Source organism: Eleutherodactylus coqui, chromosome 12, assembly GCF_035609145.1.
Source record: "Eleutherodactylus coqui strain aEleCoq1 chromosome 12, aEleCoq1.hap1, whole genome shotgun sequence".
In the NCBI taxonomy this organism is placed as follows: domain Eukaryota; kingdom Metazoa; phylum Chordata; class Amphibia; order Anura; family Eleutherodactylidae; genus Eleutherodactylus; species Eleutherodactylus coqui.
Window position 1 is genome coordinate 53,890,224 of NC_089848.1, and position 24,169 is coordinate 53,914,392.

A 24,169-nucleotide genomic window follows, 5' to 3' on the forward strand; every position below is an offset into this window, starting at 1 on the left:
TTTTTCGCCCGAGCGCCGCGATTTTCAAGTACTTCCGTACTTGGGCGAAAAGATTCGGGGGTGCCGTGGGTGAGTGGGGGGTTGCAGAGCTCCCCCCTGTTCCCCGCTGCTACCCCCTGCTCCGCCACGCCTCCCCACACCCCCCGGCACCCCCCGAATCTTTTCACCCGAGTACGGAAGTACTCGAAAATCGCGGTGCTCGATCGAGTAATTACTCGAAAAGAGTAGGTTCGCTCATCTCTAATACTCACCTTTCCTACACTCCCGGGGCTCAGCACGTCTTGTAGCTTAGCTCCCCGACACTGTACTGAAGCTCTTTCATCAGGCAGGGATTTAAAATCCCTGCCTTCTGAAAGGGCTGTGTCTGATTATCTGAGCGCTCAGCCAATCACAGGCAGTGCTCAGCCATTCATTGAATGATAGCTAAGCGTTGCCTGTGATTGGTCACAGAGTTCAGCCAATCAGAAGCAGCGCTCAGCCATTCATTGAATTCAATGGGCAGCAGCAGCGGCCCCATTGAAAGCAATGGGTATGGAGCTTTGTTTATGCGCTTTTTGCACATCCATGCAGCGCTGTTTTTTGCGCACATACGCTCATGCAAAACAGCGCTCATGTGAGTGAAGCCTTATAATTAGAGATGAGCGAACACCAAAATGTTCGGGTGTTCGTTATTCGGAACGAACTTCCCGTGATGCTCGAGGGTTCGTTTCGAACAACGAACCCCATTGAAGTCAATGGGCGACCAGAACATTTTTGTATTTCGCCGATGCTCGCTAAGGTTTTCATGTGTGAAAATCTGGGCAATTCAGGAAAGTGATGGGAATGACACAGTGACGGATAGGGCAGGCGAGGGGCTACGTGTTGGGCTGCATCTCAAGTTCACAGGTCCCACTATTAAGCCACAATACCGGCAAGAGTGGGCCCCCCCCCCCTCCCAACAACTTTTACTTCTGAAAAGCCCTCATTAGCATGGCATACCTTTGCTAAGCACCACACTACCTCCAACAAAGCACAATCACTGCCTGCATGACACTCCACTGACACTTCTCCTGGGTTACATGCTGCCCAACCGCACCCCCTCCCCCCCACAGCGCACACCAAACTGTCCCTGCGCAGCCTTCAGCTGCCCTCATGCCACACCACCCTCATGTCTATTTAGAAGTGCGTCTGCCACGACGAGGGACCGCAGGCACACACTGCACAGGGTTGGCACGGCTAGGTAGCGACCCTCTTTAATAGGGGCGGGGCGATAGCCCACAATGCTGTACTGAAGCAATGAGAAATATAATCCTGTGCCACCGCCATCAGGAGCTGCACACCTGGGCATAGCAATGGGGAACCTATGTGCCACACACTATTCATTCTGTCAAGGTGTCTGCATGCCCCAGTCAGACTGGTAATATGCACCTTAACAGTAACCGCGTTGGTGGTAATGTGGTGGTGACTGCGGACCTAGTAGCACGGTTGTATTTTGTTGGTTTTCGGAATGTGGCCAGGATTAAGTAGGCCGTGGCGGGGGGATGGTGGGGGGGCTCTCTTGTAGTGTCGGTAAAGGTGAAATTCTTGGACTGCCACCAGACGAACCAATGCAAAGGCATTTGCCAACAATGTTTTCCCTGTTGGAGGAGGAGGGGGATGTTTTTGAGGCACTACGTGTCCTCTCCACGTGTCCGTGGTTATATGCACCTTAACAGTAACCGCGTTGGTGGTAATGTGGTGGTGACTGCGGACCTAGTAGCACGGTTGTATTTTGTTGGTTTTCGGAATGTGGCCAGGATTAAGTGGGCCGTGGCGGGGGGATGGTGGGGGGGCTCTCTTGTAGTGTCGGTAAAGGTGAAATTCTTGGACTGCCACCAGACGAACCAATGCAAAGGCATTTGCCAACAATGTTTTCCCTGTTGGAGGAGGAGGGGGATGTTTTTGAGGCACTACGTGTCCTCTCCACGTGTCCATTCCGTGTCAGCAATAGTAGCACTCAAGACAGGCCCCAGTAACAATTCTAAAGCAGCAGTATAGCGGGAGCGCAGTCTTCGTTCCATGTAAGCAATAGTAGCACTCAAGACAGGCCCCAGTAACAATTCTGAAGCAGCAGTATAGCGGGAGCGCAGTCTTCGTTCCATGTAAGCAATAGTAGCACTCAAGACAGGCCCCAGTAACAATTCTGAAGCAGCAGTATAGCGGGAGCGCAGTCTTCGTTCCATGTAAGCAATAGTAGCACTCAAGACAGGCCCCAGTAACAATTCTGAAGCAGCAGTATAGCGGGAGCGCAGTCTTCGTTCCATGTAAGCAATAGTAGCACTCAAGACAGGCCCCAGTAACAATTCTGAAGCAGCAGTATAGCGGGAGCGCAGTCTTCGTTCAATGTAAGCAATAGTAGCACTCAAGACAGGCCCCAGTAACAATTCTGAAGCAGCAGTATAGCGGGAGCGCAGTCTTAGTTCCATTTCAGTAGCCTTAGTATAGCCAAGGCACAAGTGACATTTATGTAGCTAAAGTGTAGGCCAACCCCACACACCTTTCTGTACCATGAGTGCAGGCGAAGAACATAGAAATTACTATGATTACACTGTAGGTGAGGGCCCCAAAAAATTGGTGTACCAACAGTACTAATGTACCTCAGTAAAAATTGGCCATGCCCAACCAAGATGGCAGGTGAATCGCTTTGGTTAATGTGGCTTAAGTGGTAACTAGGCCTGGAGGCAGCCCAGTGTAACGAAAAATTGGTTCAAGTTAAAGTTCCAACGCTTTTAAGCTAATTGAAACTTATAAAAATTGTTCTGAAAAATTATTTGAGTGAGCCTTGTGGCCCTAAGAAAAATTGCCCGTTCAGCGTGATTACGTGAGGTTTCAGGAGGAGGAGCAGGAGGAGGAGGAGGAGGAGGAATATTAGACACAGATTGATGAAGCAGAAATGTCCCCGTTTTGGATGGTGAGAGAGAACGTAGCTTCCATCCGTGGGTGCAGCCTACGTATTGCTTACGTATCGCTGCTGTCCGCTGGTGGAGAACAGAAGTCTGGGGAAATCCAGCCTTTGTTCATCTTGATGAGTGTTAGCCTGTCGGCACTGTCGGTTGACAAGCGGCTACGCTTATCTGTGATGATTCCCCCAGCCGCACTAAACACCCTTTCCGACAAGACGCTAGCCGCAGGACAAGCAAGCACCTCAAGGGCATACAGGGCTAGTTCAGGCCACGTGTCCAGCTTCGACACCCAGTAGTTGTAGGGGGCAGAGGCGTCACCAAGGATGGTCGTGCGATCCGCTACGTACTCCCTCACCATCCTTTTACAGTGCTCCCGCCGACTCAGCCGTGACTGGGGAGCGGTGACACAGTCTTGGTGGGGAGCCATAAAGCTGGCCAGGCCCTTAAAGACTGTTGCACTGCCTGGGATGTACATGCTGCTCGATCTACGCACATCCCCTGCTACCTTGCCCTCGGTACTGCGCCTTCTGCCACTAGCGCTGTCGGCTGGGAATTTTACCATCAGCTTGTCCGCAAGGGTCCTGTGGTATAGCAACACTCTCGAACCCCTTTCCTCTTCGGGAATCAGAGTGGGCAGGTTCTCCTTATACCGTGGATCGAGCAGTGTGTACACCCAGTAATCCGTCGTGGCCAGAATGCGTGCAACGCGAGGGTCACGAGAAAGGCATCCTAACATGAAGTCAGCCATGTGTGCCAGGGTACCAGTACGCAACACATGGCTGTCCTCACTAGGAAGATCACTTTCAGGATCCTCCTCCTCCTCCTCCTCCTCCTCCTCAGGCCATACACGCTGAAAGGATGACAGGCAATCAGCCGGTGTACCGTCAGCAGCGGCCCAAGCTGTCTCTTCCCCCTCCTCCTCATCCTCCTCATGCTCCTCCTCCTCCTCCTGTACGCGCTGAGAAATAGACAGGAGGGTGCCCTGACTATCCAGCGGCATACTGTCTTCCCCCGCCCCCGTTTCCGAGCGCAAAGCAGCTGCCTTTATGGTTTGCAGGGAATTTCTCAAGATGCATAGCAGAGGAATGGTGACGCTAATGATTGTAGCATCGCCGCTCACCACCTGGGTAGACTCCTCAAAATTACCAAGGACATGGCAGATGTCTGCCAACCAGGCCCACTCTTCTGAAAGGAATTGAGGAGGCTGACTCCCACTGCGCCGCCCATGTTGGAGTTGGTATTCGACTATAGCTCTACGTTGTTCATAGAGCCTGGCCAACATGTGGAGCGTAGAGTTCCACCGTGTGGGCACGTCGCACAGCAGTCGGTGCACTGGCAGCTTAAAGTGATGTTGCAGGGTGCGCAGGGTGGCAGCGTCCGTGTGGGACTTGCGGAAATGTGCGCAGAGCCGGCGCGCCTTTACGAGCAGGTCTGACAAGCGTGGGTAGCTTTTCAGAAAGCGCTGAACCACCAAATTAAAGACGTGGGCCAGGCATGGCACGTGCGTGAGGCTGCCAAGCTGCAGAGCCGCCACCAGGTTACGCCCGTTGTCACACACGACCATGCCCGGTTGGAGGCTCAGCGGCGCAAGCCAGCGGTCGGTCTGCTCTGTCAGACCCTGCAGCAGTTCGTGGGCCGTGTGCCTCTTATCGCCTAAGCTGAGTAGTTTCAGCACGGCCTGCTGACGCTTGCCCACCGCTGTGCTGCCACACCGCGCGACACCGACTGCTGGCGACATGCTGCTGCTAACACATCTTGATTGCGAGACAGAGGAGGAGGAGGAGGGTGCTTTAGTGGAGGAAGCATACACCTCCGCAGATACCAGCACCGAGCTGGGGCCCGCAATTCTGGGGGTGGGTAGGACGTGAGCGGTCCCAGGCTCTGACTCTGTCCCAGCCTCCACTAAATTCACCCAATGTGCCGTCAGGGAGATGTAGTGGCCCTGCCCGCCTGTGCTTGTCCACGTGTCCGTAGTTAAGTGGACCGTGGCAGTAACCGCGTTGGTGAGGGCGCGCACAATGTTGCGGGAGACGTGGTCGTGCAGGGCTGGGACGGCACATCGGGAAAAGTAGTGGCGACTGGGAACTGAGTAGCGCGGGGCCGCCGCCTCCATGATACTTTTGAAGGACTCAGTTTCCACAACCCTATACGGCAGCATCTCAAGGCTGATGAATTTTGCTATGCGGACGGTTAACGTTTGAGCGTGCGGGTGCGTGGCGGCGTACTTGCGCTTGCGCTCCAACAGTTGCGCAAGCGACGGCTGGACGGTGCGCTGAACTACACTGGTGGATGGGGCCGAGGACAGCGGAGGTGAGGGTGTGGGTGCAGGCCAGGAGACGGTAGTGCCTGTGTCCTGAGAGGGGGGTTGCATCTCAGTGGCAGGTTGGGGCACAGGGGGAGAGGAAGGGGTGCAAACCGGAGGCGGTGAACGGCCTTCGTCCCACCTTGTGGGGTGCTTGGCCATCATATGTCTGCGCATGGTGGTGGTGGTGAGGCTGTTGGTGTTGGCTCCCCGGCTGAGCTTTGCGCAACAAAGGTTGCACACCACTGTTCGTCGGTCGTCAGGCGTCTCTGTGAAAAACTGCCAGACCTTAGAGCACCTCGGCCTCTGCAGGGTGGCATGGCGCGAGGGGGCGCTTTGGGAAACACTTGGTGGATTATTCGGTCTGGCCCTGCCTCTACCCCTGGCCCTGGCCACCGCACTGCCTCTTGCAACCTGCCCTGCTGATGCCCTTGACTCCCCCTCTGAAGACCTGTCCTCCTGAGTAAGCGTTGCACACCAGGTGGGGTCAGTCACCTCATCGTCCTGCTGCTCTTCCTCCGAATCCTCTGTGCGCTGCTCCCTTGGACTTACTGCCCTTACTACTACCTCACTGCAAGACAACTGTGTCTGATCGTCATCGTCCTCCTCACCCACAGAAAGTTGTTGAGACAGTTGGCAGAAGTCCCCAGCCTCTTCCCTCGGACCCCGGGAACTTTCGAATGGTTGGGCATCAGTGACGATAAACTCCTCTGGTGGGAGAGGAACCGCTGCTGCCCAATCTAAGCAGGGGCCCGAGAACAGTTCCTGGGAGTGTTCCCGCTCCTGAGCAGGTGTCATTGTAGTGGAGTGAGGAGGCTGGGAGGAAGGAGGAGCAGCAGACAGAGGATTCGGATTTGCAGCAGTGGACGGCGCAGAACTGCGTGTTGACGATAGGTTGCTCGAAGCACTTTCTGCCATCCAGGACAGGACCTGCTCACACTGCTCATTTTCTAATAACCGTCTCCCGCGTGGACCCATTAATTGGGCGATGAATGTGGGGACGCCAGAAACGTGCCTCTCTCCTAATCGCGCAGCAGTCGGCTGCGACACACCGGGATCAGGAGCTCGGCCTGTGCCCACACCCTGACTTGGCCCTCCGCGTCCTCGGCCGCGTCCACGTCCTCTAGGCCTACCCCTACCCCTCAGCATGCTGTATTACCAGTGATTTGATTTCACAGGCAGGAAATAAATTGGCGCAAGACTGCAGGCCAAATATAATTTTTTCCCTTTTTGGAAAACGAAAGGCCCCACTGCCTCTAGTGAATGAATAATCTAAGTTTAATAACTGTGCTGTGTCCCTGCTAATGTGTCACAGAACGTGAGGGTAGCAGAGTTATTATAACTCTGGCAGAGCAGGTATTTTTTTTCCCAATTAAGGTAAGCAAATGGCGAAGCCAGCAGTAAAGCGTAGCTGGGTGCGTATGATTTAGCAATGTTTTTCACGCAGCTCACACGTGTCCACCGCCCGTAAGGACGGACAGAGGCTGGACAAATAGATTTGTTTTCACTTGTTTTTCCACCAAAAGGCAGCACTGCGTATATTCAATGAACATGAGAAGTTTAATAACTGTGCTGTGTCCCTGCTAATGTGTCACAGAACGTGAGGGTAGCAGAGTTATTATAACTCTGGCAGAGCAGGTATTTTTTTTCCCAATTAAGGAAAGCAAATGGCGAAGCCAGCAGTAAAGCGTAGCTGGGTGCGTATGATTTAGCAATGTTTTTCACGCAGCTCACACGTGTCCACCGCCCGTAAGGACGGACAGAGGCTGGACAAATAGATTTGTTTTCACTTGTTTTTCCACCAAAAGGCAGCACTGCGTATATTCAATGAACATGAGAAGTTTAATAACTGTGCTGTGTCCCTGCTAATGTGTCACAGAACGTGAGGGTAGCAGAGTTATTATAACTCTGGCAGAGCAGGTATTTTTTTTCCCAATTAAGGAAAGCAAATGGCGAAGCCAGCAGTAAAGCGTAGCTGGGTGCGTATGATTTAGCAATGTTTTTCACGCAGCTCACACGTGTCCACCGCCCGTTAGGACGGACAGAGGCTGGACAAATAGATTTGTTTTCACTTGTTTTTCCACCAAAAGGCAGCACTGCGTATATTCTATGAATAATAACTGTGTTGTGGCCCTGCCTATACAATTCTTTCCCTGCAGTATCAATGGAGGGTGGAATGCTCTGCAGAGGCGATTTTGAGAAGCAAAAAAAAAATGCAGCACAGCTAACAGCAGCCTGGACAGTACTGCACACGGATAAATATGGCCCTAGAAAGGACCGTTGAGGTTCTTGAAGGCTACACTCACTCCTAACACTCTCCCTGCCTATGCAGCACTTCTGTCCCTAATGCCAGGTGCAACGGTCTGCAGAGCCGATTTTGAGAAAAAAAAAATGCCACTGCTAACAGCAGCCAACACACAGCTATCAGTGGCCCTAATAAGGACCTTTGGGGGGTCTTGAAGCCTACACTAACTACCAATTCTTTCCCTACAGCAGCTCCGGTACAAACAGCACTGTCCCTCATCTAACTCACACGGCATGTGTGGCGAGCCGCGGGAGGGGCCGACTTTTATGTTCGGGTGACACCTGATCTTCCCAGCCACTCACAGCAGGGGGGTGGTATAGGGCTTGAACGTCACAGGGGGAAGTTGTAATGCCTTCCCTGTCTTTCAATTGGCCAGAAAAGCGCGCTAACGTCTCAGGGAAGGAAGTGAAAGTAACCAGAACACCGCATGGTGTTCGTTACGAATAACGAACATCCCGAACACCCTAATATTCGCACGGATATCAAGCTCGGACGAACGCGTTCGCTCATCTCTACTTATAATACAAATAATACTTAAATATAAAATGTTTACCAAACGCAGCATTCTCAAAGGTATTCATTTGGTAGACAGATACAACTTCAATGGGGAATTCAGATTTTTTTTTCATCGACTGTGAAATATACTATTTGAGAAATATAATCAGTGTTCATTATGTTGTTTTTAGTTTCTTTCTGTTGAAATGTAAGTCCTGCCGAGGTTTGCCTATGCTTCAAGTTGTAATTTAGCACTACTTATACAGTAGGTTTAACATGAAACTGCTGAACACAAATCTTTGTTTTTCTCACTGTAGTTTCACATCACATAATGCATTTGGGCTCACTGAATGTCTTAAAACATGAGATCCTTACAGATGATCCCCCTAAAGAGATGCATATATGTATACAAAATTGAAATTGTCCATGTACAACATAATACAACCAGTAATCTATAACCTTTTATTTTATAAGCTGCTCTGGAAAATGAAAAAAAAGCATTAGACCGCTCTCCCATGGAACTGATTTCCAGCGGAATGTCCGCAGTGGACATCCCGCTGTCAATCAGCTGCGGAATGCCTGCCTCCAAACCCGCACCATTTGGTGTCTGTTTTGAAGCGGGTTAGATCTTGAGTACCTATGTTGAATTCATCCCCTCATTGAGAGGGGTGATTTCCGCAGCAGAGGCGGCGAAATAATTAAATTATGTAGCGTATTCGAATTTCGTGCCGCAAGTCACTCTCCGCACAGGTTTTCTGCGGGTTATTTCCGCAGCATGTGGAGAAGATTTTCAAAATGCTTTTTCTTTAGCTACAATGCTTGACAGCTCAGTACAAACCAATAGGGTTCGTTTGGCATTGTTGGGGTCTATCATAAGAAGAATCTATTCGGCCAGGGGATTCCCCTTTACTGCTTCCCGAATGGAAATGGAACCGCCTATGCTGAAGTGAACTTAGGAAAAAAAAAAAAAAAAGCATTTTTTCATAAAGAATAAAAAATAAGCAGCGCTCACCTTTTGTTTTCCATGGCAATCCAACACCAAAACTCTGGTGGTCCCCCAGTGGTCTCTGTTTAGAAGTAGGCAGTAGTGGCAGTTCATACTGCTTATGACTACTGCAGCCAATCAGTGGCTGAGGCGGTCACATGTCGTACTCCTGGCATCATCGCTCCCATCACTGAACGGTGAAGTCAGCAATATGGCACGAGACCACTGCGGCCACTGATTGGCTGCAGTGGCCACATTCTGACGAATTGTAAAAACACGCTGAAGGAAAGTGTGAGTGAGGAAAGAACAGATAAACACTGTTTTGTTTTTTCATTTTATACTGATGGCTATTGTTTTTAGTTTTTTTAAATTCAAATAAGACCTTTGAAGTTGTGCTGTGATTAGTTGCTATAGGCAACAAGACCAGTTCTTTAGTTAGTTTGAATACTTGAGGTCCAGTTATTAGAGGGCTGCACAATGAGCCCGCTGCATATTCCTGCATCTGTTGTGTACAAGCATTTTCCTTTTCTCATTTTATATTGACTCTACATACATTATCACAAATAGGTCAATGAATCTTGTTTTCACCCTGCATTTTACTTACGCCATTCATGTATCAATTTATTTTTGTACGTGCTCCAAAGAATTCCAATAACAAAACCTAAAATAAAATAAATAAATAAAATGAGACGTAATCGTGCATCACTTTAAGTTTTCTTTTATGTTTTTATTTATTGCAGCACATAAGTAGTCGAAGGCACAAAGACAGAGCTGCTGGAAAACCACCCAAACCGAAATATAGCCCTTACAACAAAGTCCAGAAAACAGCCTCTCCACTTGGGGTAAGTTCGGTGTATGTGTGAAACAGGGCTAAATTAATTGAAGGAAGTCGATTTATGACAAATTAACAACAATTAGCAATAAATAAATAATTTCTAACTGTAAAGGATAAAGACAAAGGCAGGACTGGAAACAAAAAAGTGTTATTATCTTCCAAAAAATCCCATAGACCGCTGTCAACAACTATACAAAGATCTATACGGCTGAGCAAGGGGAAATGGACAATACTGTTGTATCTTGTCTCCACCAGAATAATGGGTGGAGACATGCTTTGTCAGTCCTGAGTTGAAGTACACGCCCCCAGCAGCTAATTGGCTGCCACAGACGTGCCCTCCTGAGCTGGACCTCCTGTCTCATCCTCCCAGGCCCCACACACATATATGATGCTGCAGCGGCTGCAGGGAGAACGCGCTGAGTGACAGCATTGCCGGTGGCAGCGCTGATGAGGCAGCACAGCAGGGCCCTGAACAGTGTGATTTTGACACAGACGGCATGGGACCATGTGAGAGAGGAATGCCTCCTTGTCCTCCACTGTCCCCATTATCTAGTAGGGCTGGGGCTTGTAAGGAAGGCGCTTGTCGACCCCCATGGATGCCCCCAGCATTGGACACTGGTAGGAAAGCAGAGTGACTGTGGCGTCAGCCACTGCACATGAGAGCTGTCAGGAGCAGAGATGGGAAGCCAGTATACCTTCAGGGCCAGCCCCGCTTGTTTCCAGCGGCATGTGTGTGTTTGTGGGGCCCGGGAGGATGAGGCAGGAGGTCCAGCTCAGGAGGGCACGTCTGCAGCAGCCAATCAGCCACTGGGAGCATGTCTTTCAACTCAGGACTGCCAAAGTATGTCTCCACCCATTATTCTGGTGGAGACAAGATACAACAGTACTGAAATGGACAGCATATAGCTTTTCTTGGATCATTGTTTTCACAGGCAATTTGTATTCATCTCTCTAGTTAACCAGCATTACAAGGTGCTATTATATATCCATTGTAGTCAGTAGTTTTAAGCTGGCCTGGACTGGGAAAATGAAGGCTAGAAATCGAGCATTGCCCTAGCGAGTACCTGCCCACTCGGGAGCAAAGATTCGGCTGCCAGCGGTGGGGGAGAGCGGGGAGAAACAGAGGGGAGATCTCTCTCTCCCTCTCTCGCCCCCGCTCCCCCCTGCTCATGGCCGCAACTCACCTGTCACCCGCGCCGGCAGCCAAACCTTCTCTGCCAAGCGGGGAGATACTCGCTAAGGACAATGCTCGATTGAGCAATTGTCGTTAGCGAGTATGCTCACTCATCTCTAGCTAGAATCTAATTGGGTCTTATTTGCAGATCCTCCCTGGATGTTTTGGACCACTGATTTATTTTATTTCAAAAAGATTGATTTATGGCATTTTTCATTGCCCCCAATTAATAAATGCATTGTTATGCTAACTTATTTGAAATTGATTTCCTTCTTTTTTACTGCTGGTACAAGCCGCTCCACACACATAAACTCATGCAATGCTGGAAAGATCTCTTTTGCCACTGGATGAGTATTTTTGTGAACACCCTGTGTATGTCCAAACATGCAATAATCAAAAATTGTGAAATTTGTAATCTTTAAATAAAATATTTAATAAAAAATATATTAAAATTTGAAGAAAAATAACCTAAGGATTGAACTTCTACTAGGTTATTCAAACATGTGTTATCCCAGTCTAAGCAGTGCTGTTCACTGAAATCTGTCATTACACTGAATTTTATTATTAAATATTATTAGTTTTTTCACAGGTAAACACATACAATATTATCTGGCTTTTAATACAAACCATGCCGTAAAAACCTCGTACTTGGGGATAAAGAGTGTGTTCCTTCTCCATTTCTACTTGTTGTACTTCACAGAATATAGGAGGAACATGAAACATTGTCCATAGGGCAGTAAATTTAAAGGGAACCTGTCAGAAGGTTTCATGATGGAACAGAGCTTCGAGTCAAAGGGGTGGGCTGTGCTGACTTCTCCCTGGCTGCATCATGCTGACTGACAGCTCTCTCCCTATACCCAAAAGGGAAGAGAGCTGTCAGTCAGACATACGTCTTTGACTTAAAACTCAATTGAAACTGACTTCTGAGTCAGACTTCAAAATATGTTTACTCTGAAATGCCTCAGCGTGGAGGCGTAAAAATCAAATGATGATTGGCCTGTGTAAACGGACAGTTATCCTTCTAAGTTTATATAATCTGCCTGGCATTTTTGTTTGCAAACGATGTCAAGTTTGCTGCAAGACAGCATCTAGATTCCATGTCAAAAGGATAGATACCCCGAGAGGGAATATAGAAATAATCAGGGATGCGCCAGGTTTTTATAATGGAAATAAAAGTGAAGACAGTGCACAAGCAATCATAAGGCACTCACCTGGTGCCAAGCAGGGAAAATCAAAAAGATAAACCCCGCCGACACCGATATCCAGGAAGGCTTTGAAAGGAATCTTTAATCCCCCATCCGTGAATCAACGGAGAGCAGCAAAATTCAGCAAACAAAACACTTTGTCCGGTGCTTGGTGTAAAACTCGTGATAGGAAAAAAAGCTATTTGCACTCGTTGGGATAAAGAATTTATTAATATTAAAGATCGACGCGTTTCGGCAGACAAACACCGCCTTTTTCAAGCTCAATTCAATGCTTTACAAACGAACATTTATAGGATAAATTAGCTCACACTTACTTGTAACAAACCGGCTGCATAATCGCTGGAGACAATCAGTTGTGTTTGATCCAGTTGGCGAAACCGCTCCTCCCGAAGGGGCGTACACGCAGCAAATAACGCTGCGCGGGACCACAGCGCTCATGCGTAACATGGAACGCATTGCGTCTCATGTAGTCTAAATCAACTTTATTGACAGCCGGCTATTACCGCATAGTCCAGCTTTTACCTACCAACTCACATACCACACTCTTATCGGCACGGTGTTATAGCGGTATTTCTTTGTATGCAGCTAGAAACTTGAAATAAACATTAAAATAGACAATATTTACAAATTCTTGCAAAATATCAATAAAATAAATAACATTATCACAAAGTTATTATATAATAAAAGAAACAGTAATAACCATACTGCAATATAAACTAATCAAGATTCTTACTAGTAAAAGCACTGCCCAAAACTGGACTATAATAAAATAATGAGTAATAATGAGTCTTTATACATTTCAGAAGATGTATGTAACTTAACAGTTCATAATTTAGACTCGTAAAAGAATGATGCTAAAACTTCTCTAAGACCTCACTCAACCCTCCAGGGGTTAAAGGGGTTGTCTCGCGAAAGCAAGTGGGGTTAAGCACTTCTGTATGGCCATATTAATGCACTTTGTAATATACATCGTGCATTAAATATGAGCCATACAGAAGTTATTCACTTACCTGCTCCGTTGCTGGCGTTTGATTGGCTGGAATCGGCACATGTGACGGGGCGGAGCTTCGCGTACAAGGGGGCGGAGCCAAAATGCCGGTGATGCCGAGCCGAATGGAGAAGATAGATCTGCGCAAGCGCGTCTAAAAAAGCAAGAAGACACCGAAGTTAGACGGAGCCATGGCAACGGGGACGCCAGCAACGGAGCAGGTAAGTGAATAACTTCTGTATGGCTCATATTTAATGCACGATGTATATTACAAAGTGCATTAATATGGCCATACAGAAGTGCTTAACCCCACTTGCTTTCGTGAGACAACCCCTTTAATGTATTTAAACGGTGAATCCAGTACATCTCTTTCTTTCTTAGGCCTTAGTCAGACGGGCGTTTTTTCGCGCGATTTGCGCATGCGCATGCGTCCGGCGATTTTTTTTAAAACCTTTGCTTTGCAATGGTATCGGACACATGAGCGCTTTTTATGCGCTCGTCCGATAAATTCTAGAACAGAAATCGCAGATCGCACCTATCTGCGATTCCTGTTCTCTTCTCTATATGCGCTCAATGGGGCCGGCGGCAGCAGCGCGGACCCCATTGAGAACATATAGAAGACAAATCATTCTTCTCTGCCACAGCTGTAACAGCTGTGGCAGAGAAGAACGATGTTTTCCCATTGAATTCAACTGAGCCAGCAATACAGCCGGCTCCATTGAAAGCAATGGGCTGCCGGCGTGCGCAGGATGAATTGTTGGGAAAGGCTTAAATATATAAGCCCTTCCCTGCAATTCATCCAGAAAAGTGTTAAAATAAAAAATATATATATACTCACCTGCTCCCGGCAGCCGGAGTTCCGGCGCTGAGCCAATCAGGGGCAGGTCTGACTCACACCCCCTTCACACCCACTGCAGGCCGGCCGCGCGGAACTCCGGCTGCCGGGAGCAGGTGAGTATATATATATTTTTTATTTTAACACTTTTCTGGATGAATTGCAGGGAAGGGCTTATATATTTAAGCCCTTCCCGACAATTCATCCCACACTCGCCCGCAGCGCATTGCTTTCAATGGAGACGGCTCTATTGCCGTCTCCATTGAATGCAATGCGCTGGACAGCTCCGGCCCGTTTCTAATGAAACGCAGCTAGGAGCAGATTTTCGGGCGATTTTCGGGCACCGGTCACACGATTTGCGGATGCGCATCCATCATGCGATCCGGAAATCGCGCAAAAAAACGCCCGTCTGACTAAGGCCTTAGTGTACTGATCGATTTTTCGTCAATAAATTCGAGAGGTGTTACTCGCATCTCAGAAAAGGCACCTTTATGAACATCATTAAAGTGTTTCGATAAACTATGATTTCGCAAATTATTTTTGATGTTTGATAGTAGAGAGTCCATAATATTTTTAGATTTAGTGTTAAAACATGACGATTTTAAAATTATTACAAAAACCTATTTTAAAAAAGTTGATAAGAACTCCTATTTAGATTTCCGGAGCTGCCACGCTAGATCTTGGAAGCAGAATATCCCATATGGCCAGTTGCAACGTATTAGACGCAACTGTACATTAGATTCCGATTTTAAAGAACAATCCATAGTTTTAAAAAATCGTTTTAAAGAAAAAAAGTATCCATCACAAATAGTTAATGATGCATATGATAAACTAACTAATAATGTAGTCATGTCAAACACGAGCAAAAAAAGTCCAAAAAAGTTTTAAAATAAAAATAAAAATTTAACCTTTGTCACTAGATACAATAACGATCATGCCTCGTTAAAAAATATTTTTAAAAAACACTGGCCTATTTTACTGAATGACCCATATCTATCAGGTCATATAGACAAAGTTCCATCCCTTATTTTTAAAAGAAATGTCTCTTTACAGAATCTCATTGCGCCTTCAAACCCGGCTAAAAAAAGAAAATCAGTGAAAAAAAAATTAAAAATAACTCTAAAAAACCTGGCAGCTATAAATGTTTTAGGAATAAATGTAAATATTGTGCTGTGATTACACACCAACGAACTAATATTGAACATAATGACATCAAAATTCCAATATTACAATCTATGACATGTAATACTGCACAATTAGTTTATTTAATAGAATGCCCCTGCAAACTTAAATATGTAGGAAGAAGTATCAATAAACTGAAAACACGGGTTAATAACCACCGCTTAAACATCAAAAATAATTTGCGAAATCATAGTTTATCGAAACACTTCAATGATGTTCATAAAGGTGCCTTTTCTGAGATGCGAGTAACACCTCTCGAATTTATTGATGAAAAATCGATCAGTACACTAAGAAAGAAAGAGATGTACTGGATTCACCGTTTAAATACATTAACCCCTGGAGGGTTGAATGAGGTTTTAGAGAAGTTTTAGCATAATTCTTTTACGAGTCTAAATTATGAACTGTTAAGTTATATACATCTTCTGAAATGTATAAAGACTAGAGATGAGCGAGCATACTCGTCCGAGCTTGATGCTCGTTCGAGTATTAGGGTGCTCGAGATGCTCGTTACTCGAGACGAGCACCACGCGGTACTCGTCTCGATTAAACGAGCACTGACCATTGAATTCAATGGAGCCAGCAATACAGCCGGCTCCATTGAAAGCAATGGGCTGCCGGCGATCGCAGGATGAATTGTCGGGAAGGGCTTAAATATATAAGCCCTACCCTGCAATTCATCCAGAAATGTGTAAAAATAAAAAATATATATATACTCACCTTGTCCCGGCAGCCGGAGTTCAGCGCGGCCGGCCTGCAGTGGGTGTGAAGGGGGTGTGAGTCAGACATGCCCCTGATTGGCTCAGCGCTGAGCCAATCAGAGGCAGATCTCACTCACACCCATTCATGAATTCATGAATGGGTGAGTGAGTGTTGCCTCTGATTGGCTCAGCGCAGCTCTCAGCTGAATGACAGCAGTTCAGCACCACAGTGCAGGGGACAGCAGGAGAACACACGGCTGTGCCCTGGCAGCTGAAGGGAGGTGAGTATCTATTTTTTTTTTTTGTTTTTAAAATCACTTTTAATTCATTTCCAGGGAATGGCTTATATGTAAAGTCCTTCCCCGAAAAAGAATTCAGGTGTGCCGGCGACTCCATTGAAGAGAATGCCTGCATTTTTATTCTTTTTTACACTAAAATCTTTCTTTTTCAGGTATGGGCTTATATTTTTAAGCCCTTGCCGACAATTCATCCCGCGCTCGCCGGCAGCCCATTGCTTTCAATGGAGTCGGCTGTATTGCTGGCTCCATTGAATTCAATGGGCTAACATCATTCTTCTCTGCACAGGTGTTACAGCTGTGGCAGAGGAGAACAATCGTTATGCTGACAGTGGGGGGGGGGGGCGTCTCACTCTTGCCACTATTGTGGCTTAATAGTGAGACCTCGGAGCCCGAAATGCAGCCCTGCATGTTGCTCCTCGCCTGCCCTATCCATTTTTGTGTTTTTTACATGACTTTGGTGATTTGCTAAGATTTTCACAAATGAAAACCTTAGCGGAGCGCCAGTCATATACAAAAATGCTCGAGTCGCCCATTGACTTCAATGGGGTTTGTTACTCGAAACGAACTCTCGAGCATCACTGAAAGTTCAACTCGAGTAACGAGCACCCGAGCATTTTGGTGCTCGCTCATCTCTAATAAAGACTCATTATTACTCATTATTTTATTATAGTCCCGTTTTGGGCAGTGCTTTTACTAGTAAGAATCTTGATTAGTTTATATTGCAGTATGGTTATTACTGTTTCTTTTATTATATAATAACTTTGTGATAATGTTATTTATTTTATTGATATTTTGCAAGAATTTGTAAATATTGTCTATTTTAATGTTTATTTAAAGTTTCTAGCTGCATACAAAGAAATACCGCTATAACACCATGCCGATAAGAGCGTGGTATGTGAGTTGGTAGGTAAAAGCTGGGCTATGCGGTAATAGCCGGCTGTCAATAAAGTTGATTTAGACTACATGAGACACAATGCGTTCCATGTTACGCATGAACGCGCTGACGTCACGCGCAGCGTTATTCGCTGTGGGTACACCCCTTCGGGAGGAGCGATTTTGCCAACGGGATCAAACACAACTGATTGTCCCCGGCGATTATGCAGCCGGTTTGTTACAAGTAAGTGTGAGCTAATTTGTCCTATAAATGTTCGTTTGTAAAGCATTGAATTGAGCTTGAAAAAGGCGGTGTTTGTCTGCCGAAACGCGTCGCTCTTTAATATTAATAAATTCTTTATCCCAACGAGCGCAAATAGCTTTTTTTCCTACCTAGAGGGAATATGAGTTTTACAGTTAATGACCACATTACTTGCAATACAGATAAAAAAAAAGATATATATATAGATAGGCATAATGAAGCAAGCACTGTATAAAGTCACAAATTAACGAATATATAAGATATTATGGAAATTTAAGGTCTGTCCACTTTCATATCACTTTGCAGTTGAACATGGTAGAAGTTGTTGTGGCACAAATATTTATGGAATTGAAAGGGTCAAAATGAGTGCGACTATATAAAAGTTATGTCACTGGAAGAAAGCCACTGGATAGTCAATTCATATACCCTAATTCTTAGCAAACTTTATAGCAAAATAGAACTGCTTGCATTTTAATAGCCTTTTTGTTAGTGTATGGAAAGCCAGAAGTCCTGGTGAAAGTGAAATACCTATGTATTAGCCTATGTAGGAAGTGGGTGGAGTTATATTACTCATTTACATAGCTTTTTCCCATAGAGCATTTCATGGCCTATGCAAGACTCCCTACATGGTTATCATGCTCTCTTTTGTGGTGCTGTCCACAAGGAGAAACATTCCCAGAGGAAATGGACTAAGACTACCCCAAGGAAGGAGAATGTATTCTCCAAAACCCAAGGGAGGTGTTTTGGTCTATTCTGCTTTCCATACCTACAGTAATGTCATTAGTTTACAGGAATACTTTCACTTTTAGACGGGCATAGCTACTTGGCTGGGCTACACGCCCCAAAGATTACTGTAGACTTCATCCAAATTTCGATCAGACAATCAAACTACTCACAGCCTTTACAGAAAAAAATGCAATATCATGTGGATACAACCTCTACTCTACCAAGGACTAGTGTGGACAGTAGAGATGAGCGAACCTACTCAGACACGCCCCTTTTTCACCCAAGCGCCGCGATTTTCGAGTACTTCCGTACTTGGGTGAAAAGATTCGGGGGCGCCGTGGGAGAGTGGGGAGTTGCAGCAGGGAGTGGGGGGGGGGGGGAGAGGGAGAGAGAGCTCCCCCCTGTTCCCCGCTGCTACCCCCGCTCCGCCACGCCTCCCCCCGCCCCCGGCGCCCCCCGAATCTTTTCACCCGAGTACGGAAGTACTTGAAAATCGCAGTGCTCGATCGAGTAATTACTCGAAACGAGTATATTTGCTCATCTTTAGTGGACAGCCATCTAGGTGATGAGAGTGATAGTGCACTATATAGGAGTTTGTTCTCTACCTTAGTTTCTCAGTACATTGCAAGCTCCTACTATAACTACCTGTGGTTATATACGTAGTTTCTTTGCTTGTCTAGGGGAACACGGATATCTTGCACTATTCACAAAGTTTAGATGTTACATATCATACACTGAAGTCAAACATTTGCCAGGTAGATTCCATCTCTCACTTTTGAGATATTCTTTTGACAATTATAAAAGTTATCGGGTTGCTATTGGAAACTCTTCAATTCCATCGCATTGGTTTTGATGAATCTTCTTTACGCAGCACATGGCACCCAACTTGCAATATTTGATTTGTTCATCATCAACTAAATTTCATATATGGTAAAATTAATTATATTAATCTGTTTTAGCTTTGCTTTATCATCAACCAGTGAATAATTTCTTAATGATTTGTGATAAGCTATTAAGCAATTTAGATCACTATTCATAGACTTTAAATCATATTTAGTGGGATTAACTTCATGCATCATACATCTTTATTGGGATCAAATTACCATATAATCCATCCAAGTTTGAGTATTGCTGTATGTATTTCCACTTAATTTCCTACGATGTCTTTGCCGAACTGCACTTGAGGTTCTGTAATTGTTTGTAAGCTTGTTTTCCTTGAAATTAGCAACTCCTTTGATAGAAATTATTATCTTGAAAGAACATCTTTTCGATGTTCTCCATCATTCCATGAAAGTAACTACAGCTATTAAAACATGCTGCATACAAGAATGGATTTTTGTCCTCCAGGGTGTTTCACTGTCAAACTGAGATAAGCTCTCTGTAAAACCATTTCCTCGTATCTAAATACAGCATGCCTGCTGAAAAATAATAAAATATATGTAGTTATATACATTATTATACATATTTATAGTACAAATGTACTTTAATTAACTAATGGAATAATTAAGACATACTTATTTTATAAACTTTACTTGCCTATCAACAGGGAATTCCCGGCTCAAGTTTTCCTCTATGAGCACTTTTTTTGCTTTTGTTTTACTTTTATTTTTCTCTCCCTAGTATTGCTCCTTGTTTGCCTTTTAAATTGCTCATTAATCCTAGAGAACAGAAGAGATTTTTCAAAATCTTTTTCCACCTCTGTGCTATGAGTAAATAGCTACATTTGTCAATAGAAGTATTACATTATTTAGCAGCAGCTAAGCAATTGAAGTGAACTAATAATAATAAGATATACTGTAATGTATAGAGTTCAGAATTAATATATTCATCTAAAGTACTTAATCCCTTAAGAATGCAGACAGTTTTTGTCTTAAGGATGCAGTGATTTTTTACGTTCTCCTTTTACATATTTCAAAACCCTTAACTTTTTCTTTTATTTTTCTGCTGATGTAGCTAGAAGAAAGGTTTTTTTTTGGTTCAGTTGTATTTGGTGTACACAGAACTTATTGACTAAGGCTTGGTTTACAACTGCATTGGAGTTTCCATCTGGAGCTTCCGGTACAGATTTAGTATACACATGATGTGTCTGAAAAAGAAAAGCCGGAAGCCAGATGGGCTAGTCAATTGGAGGGACATTGGACACAAGGATTCTGGTTCGAAATGACTATGCATCAGTTGCTCCACTTTTAAAGTGTTCTGGATTGTGCTGTTGGCACCACATCTATTTCCACTACGGCTAGTCAATGGGATGTGTTTGGTGCCATCCGGCATGTGCAGGATCCTGCAGTTCCAGTGTTTTCATTGTTTGGCACTATGCATGCAACCAAACAATGGAAATAGACTAGAACTGCAGGCAGAGGTGTGAATCTACCCTAATTTGTATTAACTTCTACTGGGAAAAATAGAAAAAACAGCAATTTTGTTGCAGCAATACCAAATTTATAATTATATTCTGAGCCGCCATATTCGGAGGATCATAACTTTTTTATTTTTGCATTTACTGAGCTATGTAAGTACTTATTTTTTACAGCATCAGGCCTTAGTCAGACGGGCGATTTTTCGCGCGATTTGCTCATGCGCATGCGTCCGGCGATTTTATAAAACCATTGCTTTGCAATGGTATCGGACACATGAGCGCTTTTTATGCGCTCGTCCGATAAATTATAGAACAAAAAATCGCAGATCGCACCTATCTGCGATCTGCGATTCCTGTTCTCTTCTCTATATGCGCTCAATGGGGCCGGCGGCAGCAGCGCCGACCCCATTGAGAACATATAGAAGACAAATCATTCTTCTCTGCCACAGCTGTAACAGCTGTGGCAGAGAAGAACGATGTTTGCCCATTGAATTCAATGGAGCGGCAATACAGCCGCTCCATTGAAAGCAATGGGCTGCCGGCGTGCGCGGGGTGAATTGTCGGGAAGGGGTTAAATATATAAACCCTTCCCTGCAAGTCATCCAGAAATGTGTTAAAATAAAAAAAAAAATTGTATACTCACCTTTCCGCTGCAGCCGGAGTCCAGCCGCGGCCGCTGTCAGTTCTCCTGAACTGCTTCTTGGCACTATTCAGCCGGCGGGGCTTTAAAATCCCCGCCTGCTGAATGATCTGCCTCTGATTGGTCACAGCCCTGACCAATCAGAGGCTGAAAACACTCACACACCCATTCATGAATTCATGAATGGGTGAGTGACTGCTGCCTCTCAGCGCTGAGCCAATCAGGGGCAGGTCTGACTCACATCCATTCATGAATTCATGAATGGGTGTGAGTGAGGCATGCCTCTGATTGGCTCAGCGCTGAGCCAATCAGGGGGCAGGTCTGACTCACACCCCCTTCACACCCACTGCAGGACGGCCACGCGGAGCGGCTGCCGGGAGAAGGTGAGTATACAATTTTTTTTTATTTTAACACATTTTAGGATGGATTGCAGGGAAGGGCTTATATATTTAAGCCCTTACCGACAATTCATCCCGGGCTCGCCCGCAGCGCATTGCTTTCAATGGAGACGGCTGTATTGCCGTCTCCATTGAATGCAATGCGCTGGACAGCTCCGGCCCGTTTCTAATGAAACGCGGCTAGAAGCAGATTTTCGGGCGATTTGCGGGCGACTTGCGCGCACCGGTCACGCGATTTGCGGATGCGCATCCGTCATGCGATCCGCAAATCGCGCGAAAAATCGCCCGTCTGACTAAGGCCTCATGGTGCATTTACACAAGCACGTGCCATACATGGGTGTCCATAAAGCCGCGCGCCCATGTACATGTACAAACACGCGTGAATGCAGGTCCGTGCAGCATTGCTGTCAATGGGGTTGCGGCTGCTGCCAACGGCTCCATTGAACACGATAGGATGTCAGCAACCCCTGCTGTGAATTTCAGGGCAGGGCTTGAAATATAAGTCCTTCCCTAAAAATAACCCGTGGTTTGTGCAAAAAAAAAAATATATATATAATAAAATATTATCGGTAAAACTGTTAATGTTGACATACTTTAATGAAAGCACTTCAGTATAGCAAACTAAACTGTATCTATTTCTTTCCACAGATAAAAGTAGCCTTCTCTAAACAACGTCTAAAGCCATTAACTGCACGGATATTAGCAAACCCTCTGGCAGCAGCAGCAGCGGCAGCAGCTGCTGCAGTTGCTGCGAATTCACCCTTCAGTCTCCGTACCACACCAGCAGCTACACTATTTCAGCCTTCAGCACTTCCTTCAGCACTTCTGCGGCCAGCTCCAGGGCCAATACGGACCACCCACACACCTGTTTTGTTTGCTCCTTATTGAACTTCAAGCAGGGATAGCTGTACTGCAATAATTTTTTTTCCCGAAACAAACAAAAAAAATAATAATAAAAAAAAAAAAAAGAACTATGCAGTGTTTATTTTTAGCTTGAAATAAAAATAAGCCAGAACTTTTCTTAGTTGCAATCGCTGGAGACAAGAAAGAAAGGTTGTATTTTCGAAAATGAGACCATTATTTAATGTAAAGTTATTCTGTTGTGTAAGTATTGTTGCTAAAACAGAGCACCTATGGCTGGTTCTACATGGAAAGAATTGGTATTCACTGCTCATGTATCACTGGCCAGAACTTTGAGATTTTGGTGACATCACATAGGGGTCGTGAGGTCAGGCAGAGGATTCACTATCAGTCTTAATACAACATATGTCTACTAATAGCCATCCTATCCTTTTCTTGCTTCACTAGACAACTACAGAAATTAGATCTGTTACCTAATTGTTTCTAAGCCAAGTGACACAAAAATTGAATATAATTGCTGCTCCGTAAAATATTGAATTATTTTAGTACAGCTAGGATCACCAAGACTCCCCATCATTTTAGATGTTTTTGTACTTGAAATAACATAAGAAAAACTCCAGCACTTCAGAAAATGGATCCCATACTTACGTTTTAAGTGCTTTATACATTTCCAGTGTACATACAAAACATTATTGTCTAAAAGGTTTTTATTTAGTGTTTGTTCACACTAGCATTTTTATCCCCACCTCGTCTAGAAATATTAGAAGTGTCATACATATAAATCCATGTTGAGCCAAAAGATCGACCAAAAGGCATGGGTGATCCTGGCATTTCAGATATCGAGTCAGGGATACAATTCTCTCATTCAAAGTAACATCCTGGTGAGTATTGTAAACAAGTTACTCTTAGGGTTCAAAAGATTGAGAGCATTTAGGAATTTCTGCAGAATGAGCAATACCTCAGTATGACAAATTTGTAAAGGCTTTTAAACCCACTTTGAGAGATATTATCAAAATGTGACAATGTAATGAATTGACTCAACTCAATGATTGGGTGAATAGCTGCTTGAAAAGATAATTGGGGGTCTTTCACATCAAACCAAGTTATAAAACTACTATTGGTTCAGGTACCAAGTCATACATAGGAGGCAATGACATATTTTTTGCTTTATATGCATAGGGAGAATCTGCAGAATTAGTTGTCACGAACAATTGGGACACAAACGTTTCAAAATGTTTCAAGGAAAAGGCAATAGGTTGGGTAATGAGGAAGTAATTGGTACCTGAGCAAAAATCAAAAATAATATTTATTTACAACAACCCAAATTCTAAAAAATATGGGAAGCTGTATGAAATGTATGTTAAAGGGGTGGTCTCACGAAACAAAGTGGGGTTATACACTTCCGTATGGCCATATTAATGCACTTTGTAATATACATCGTGCATTAAATATGAGCCATACAGAAGTTATCCACTTACCTGCTCCGTTGCTAGCGTCCTCGTCTCCATGGTTCCGTCTAAATTCGCCGGCAGCTTGCTTTTTTAGACGCGCTTGCGCAGTCCGGTCTTCTCCATTCAGCACGAGCCGCTTCAGTGTGCTCCCCGCTACAGCTCTTCTGCGCATGCGCAGACGAGCTGTCACTGCTCGGGAGCGCGCTGGAGCCGCCATTCTGTACCTTCCTCTGTTAGAGGAAGGTGCAGAGCTGCCGAGCTCTCCGGAGAAGCCGCCCAGCTGTCCCGCCGTCCAGCTGTCCTGGTAAGTGATGGGCCGGGGGGGGGGCTGTCGCTGCGCCGGGGGGGGCTGTCGCTGCACCGGGGGAACTAGCGCTA

At 45.4% G+C, this 24,169-nt stretch overlaps 1 protein-coding gene across 2 annotated transcripts in view; it reads left to right on the top strand.

The window, feature by feature from the left end:
* ZNF385D (zinc finger protein 385D) overlaps positions 1-23,698 on the top strand; it is a 308,181-nt gene extending 284,483 nt beyond the window's left edge. For both annotated transcript variants that reach the window (XM_066584866.1, XM_066584867.1), the window contains 2 exons: positions 9,749-9,850; positions 22,128-23,698. In XM_066584866.1, coding sequence (XP_066440963.1) covers positions 9,749-9,850; positions 22,128-22,367 — 342 coding nt within the window. In that variant the 3' untranslated portion in view covers positions 22,368-23,698. The remainder of the gene's footprint in view (positions 1-9,748; positions 9,851-22,127) is intronic.
* Positions 23,699-24,169: the final 471 nt, after the last annotated feature.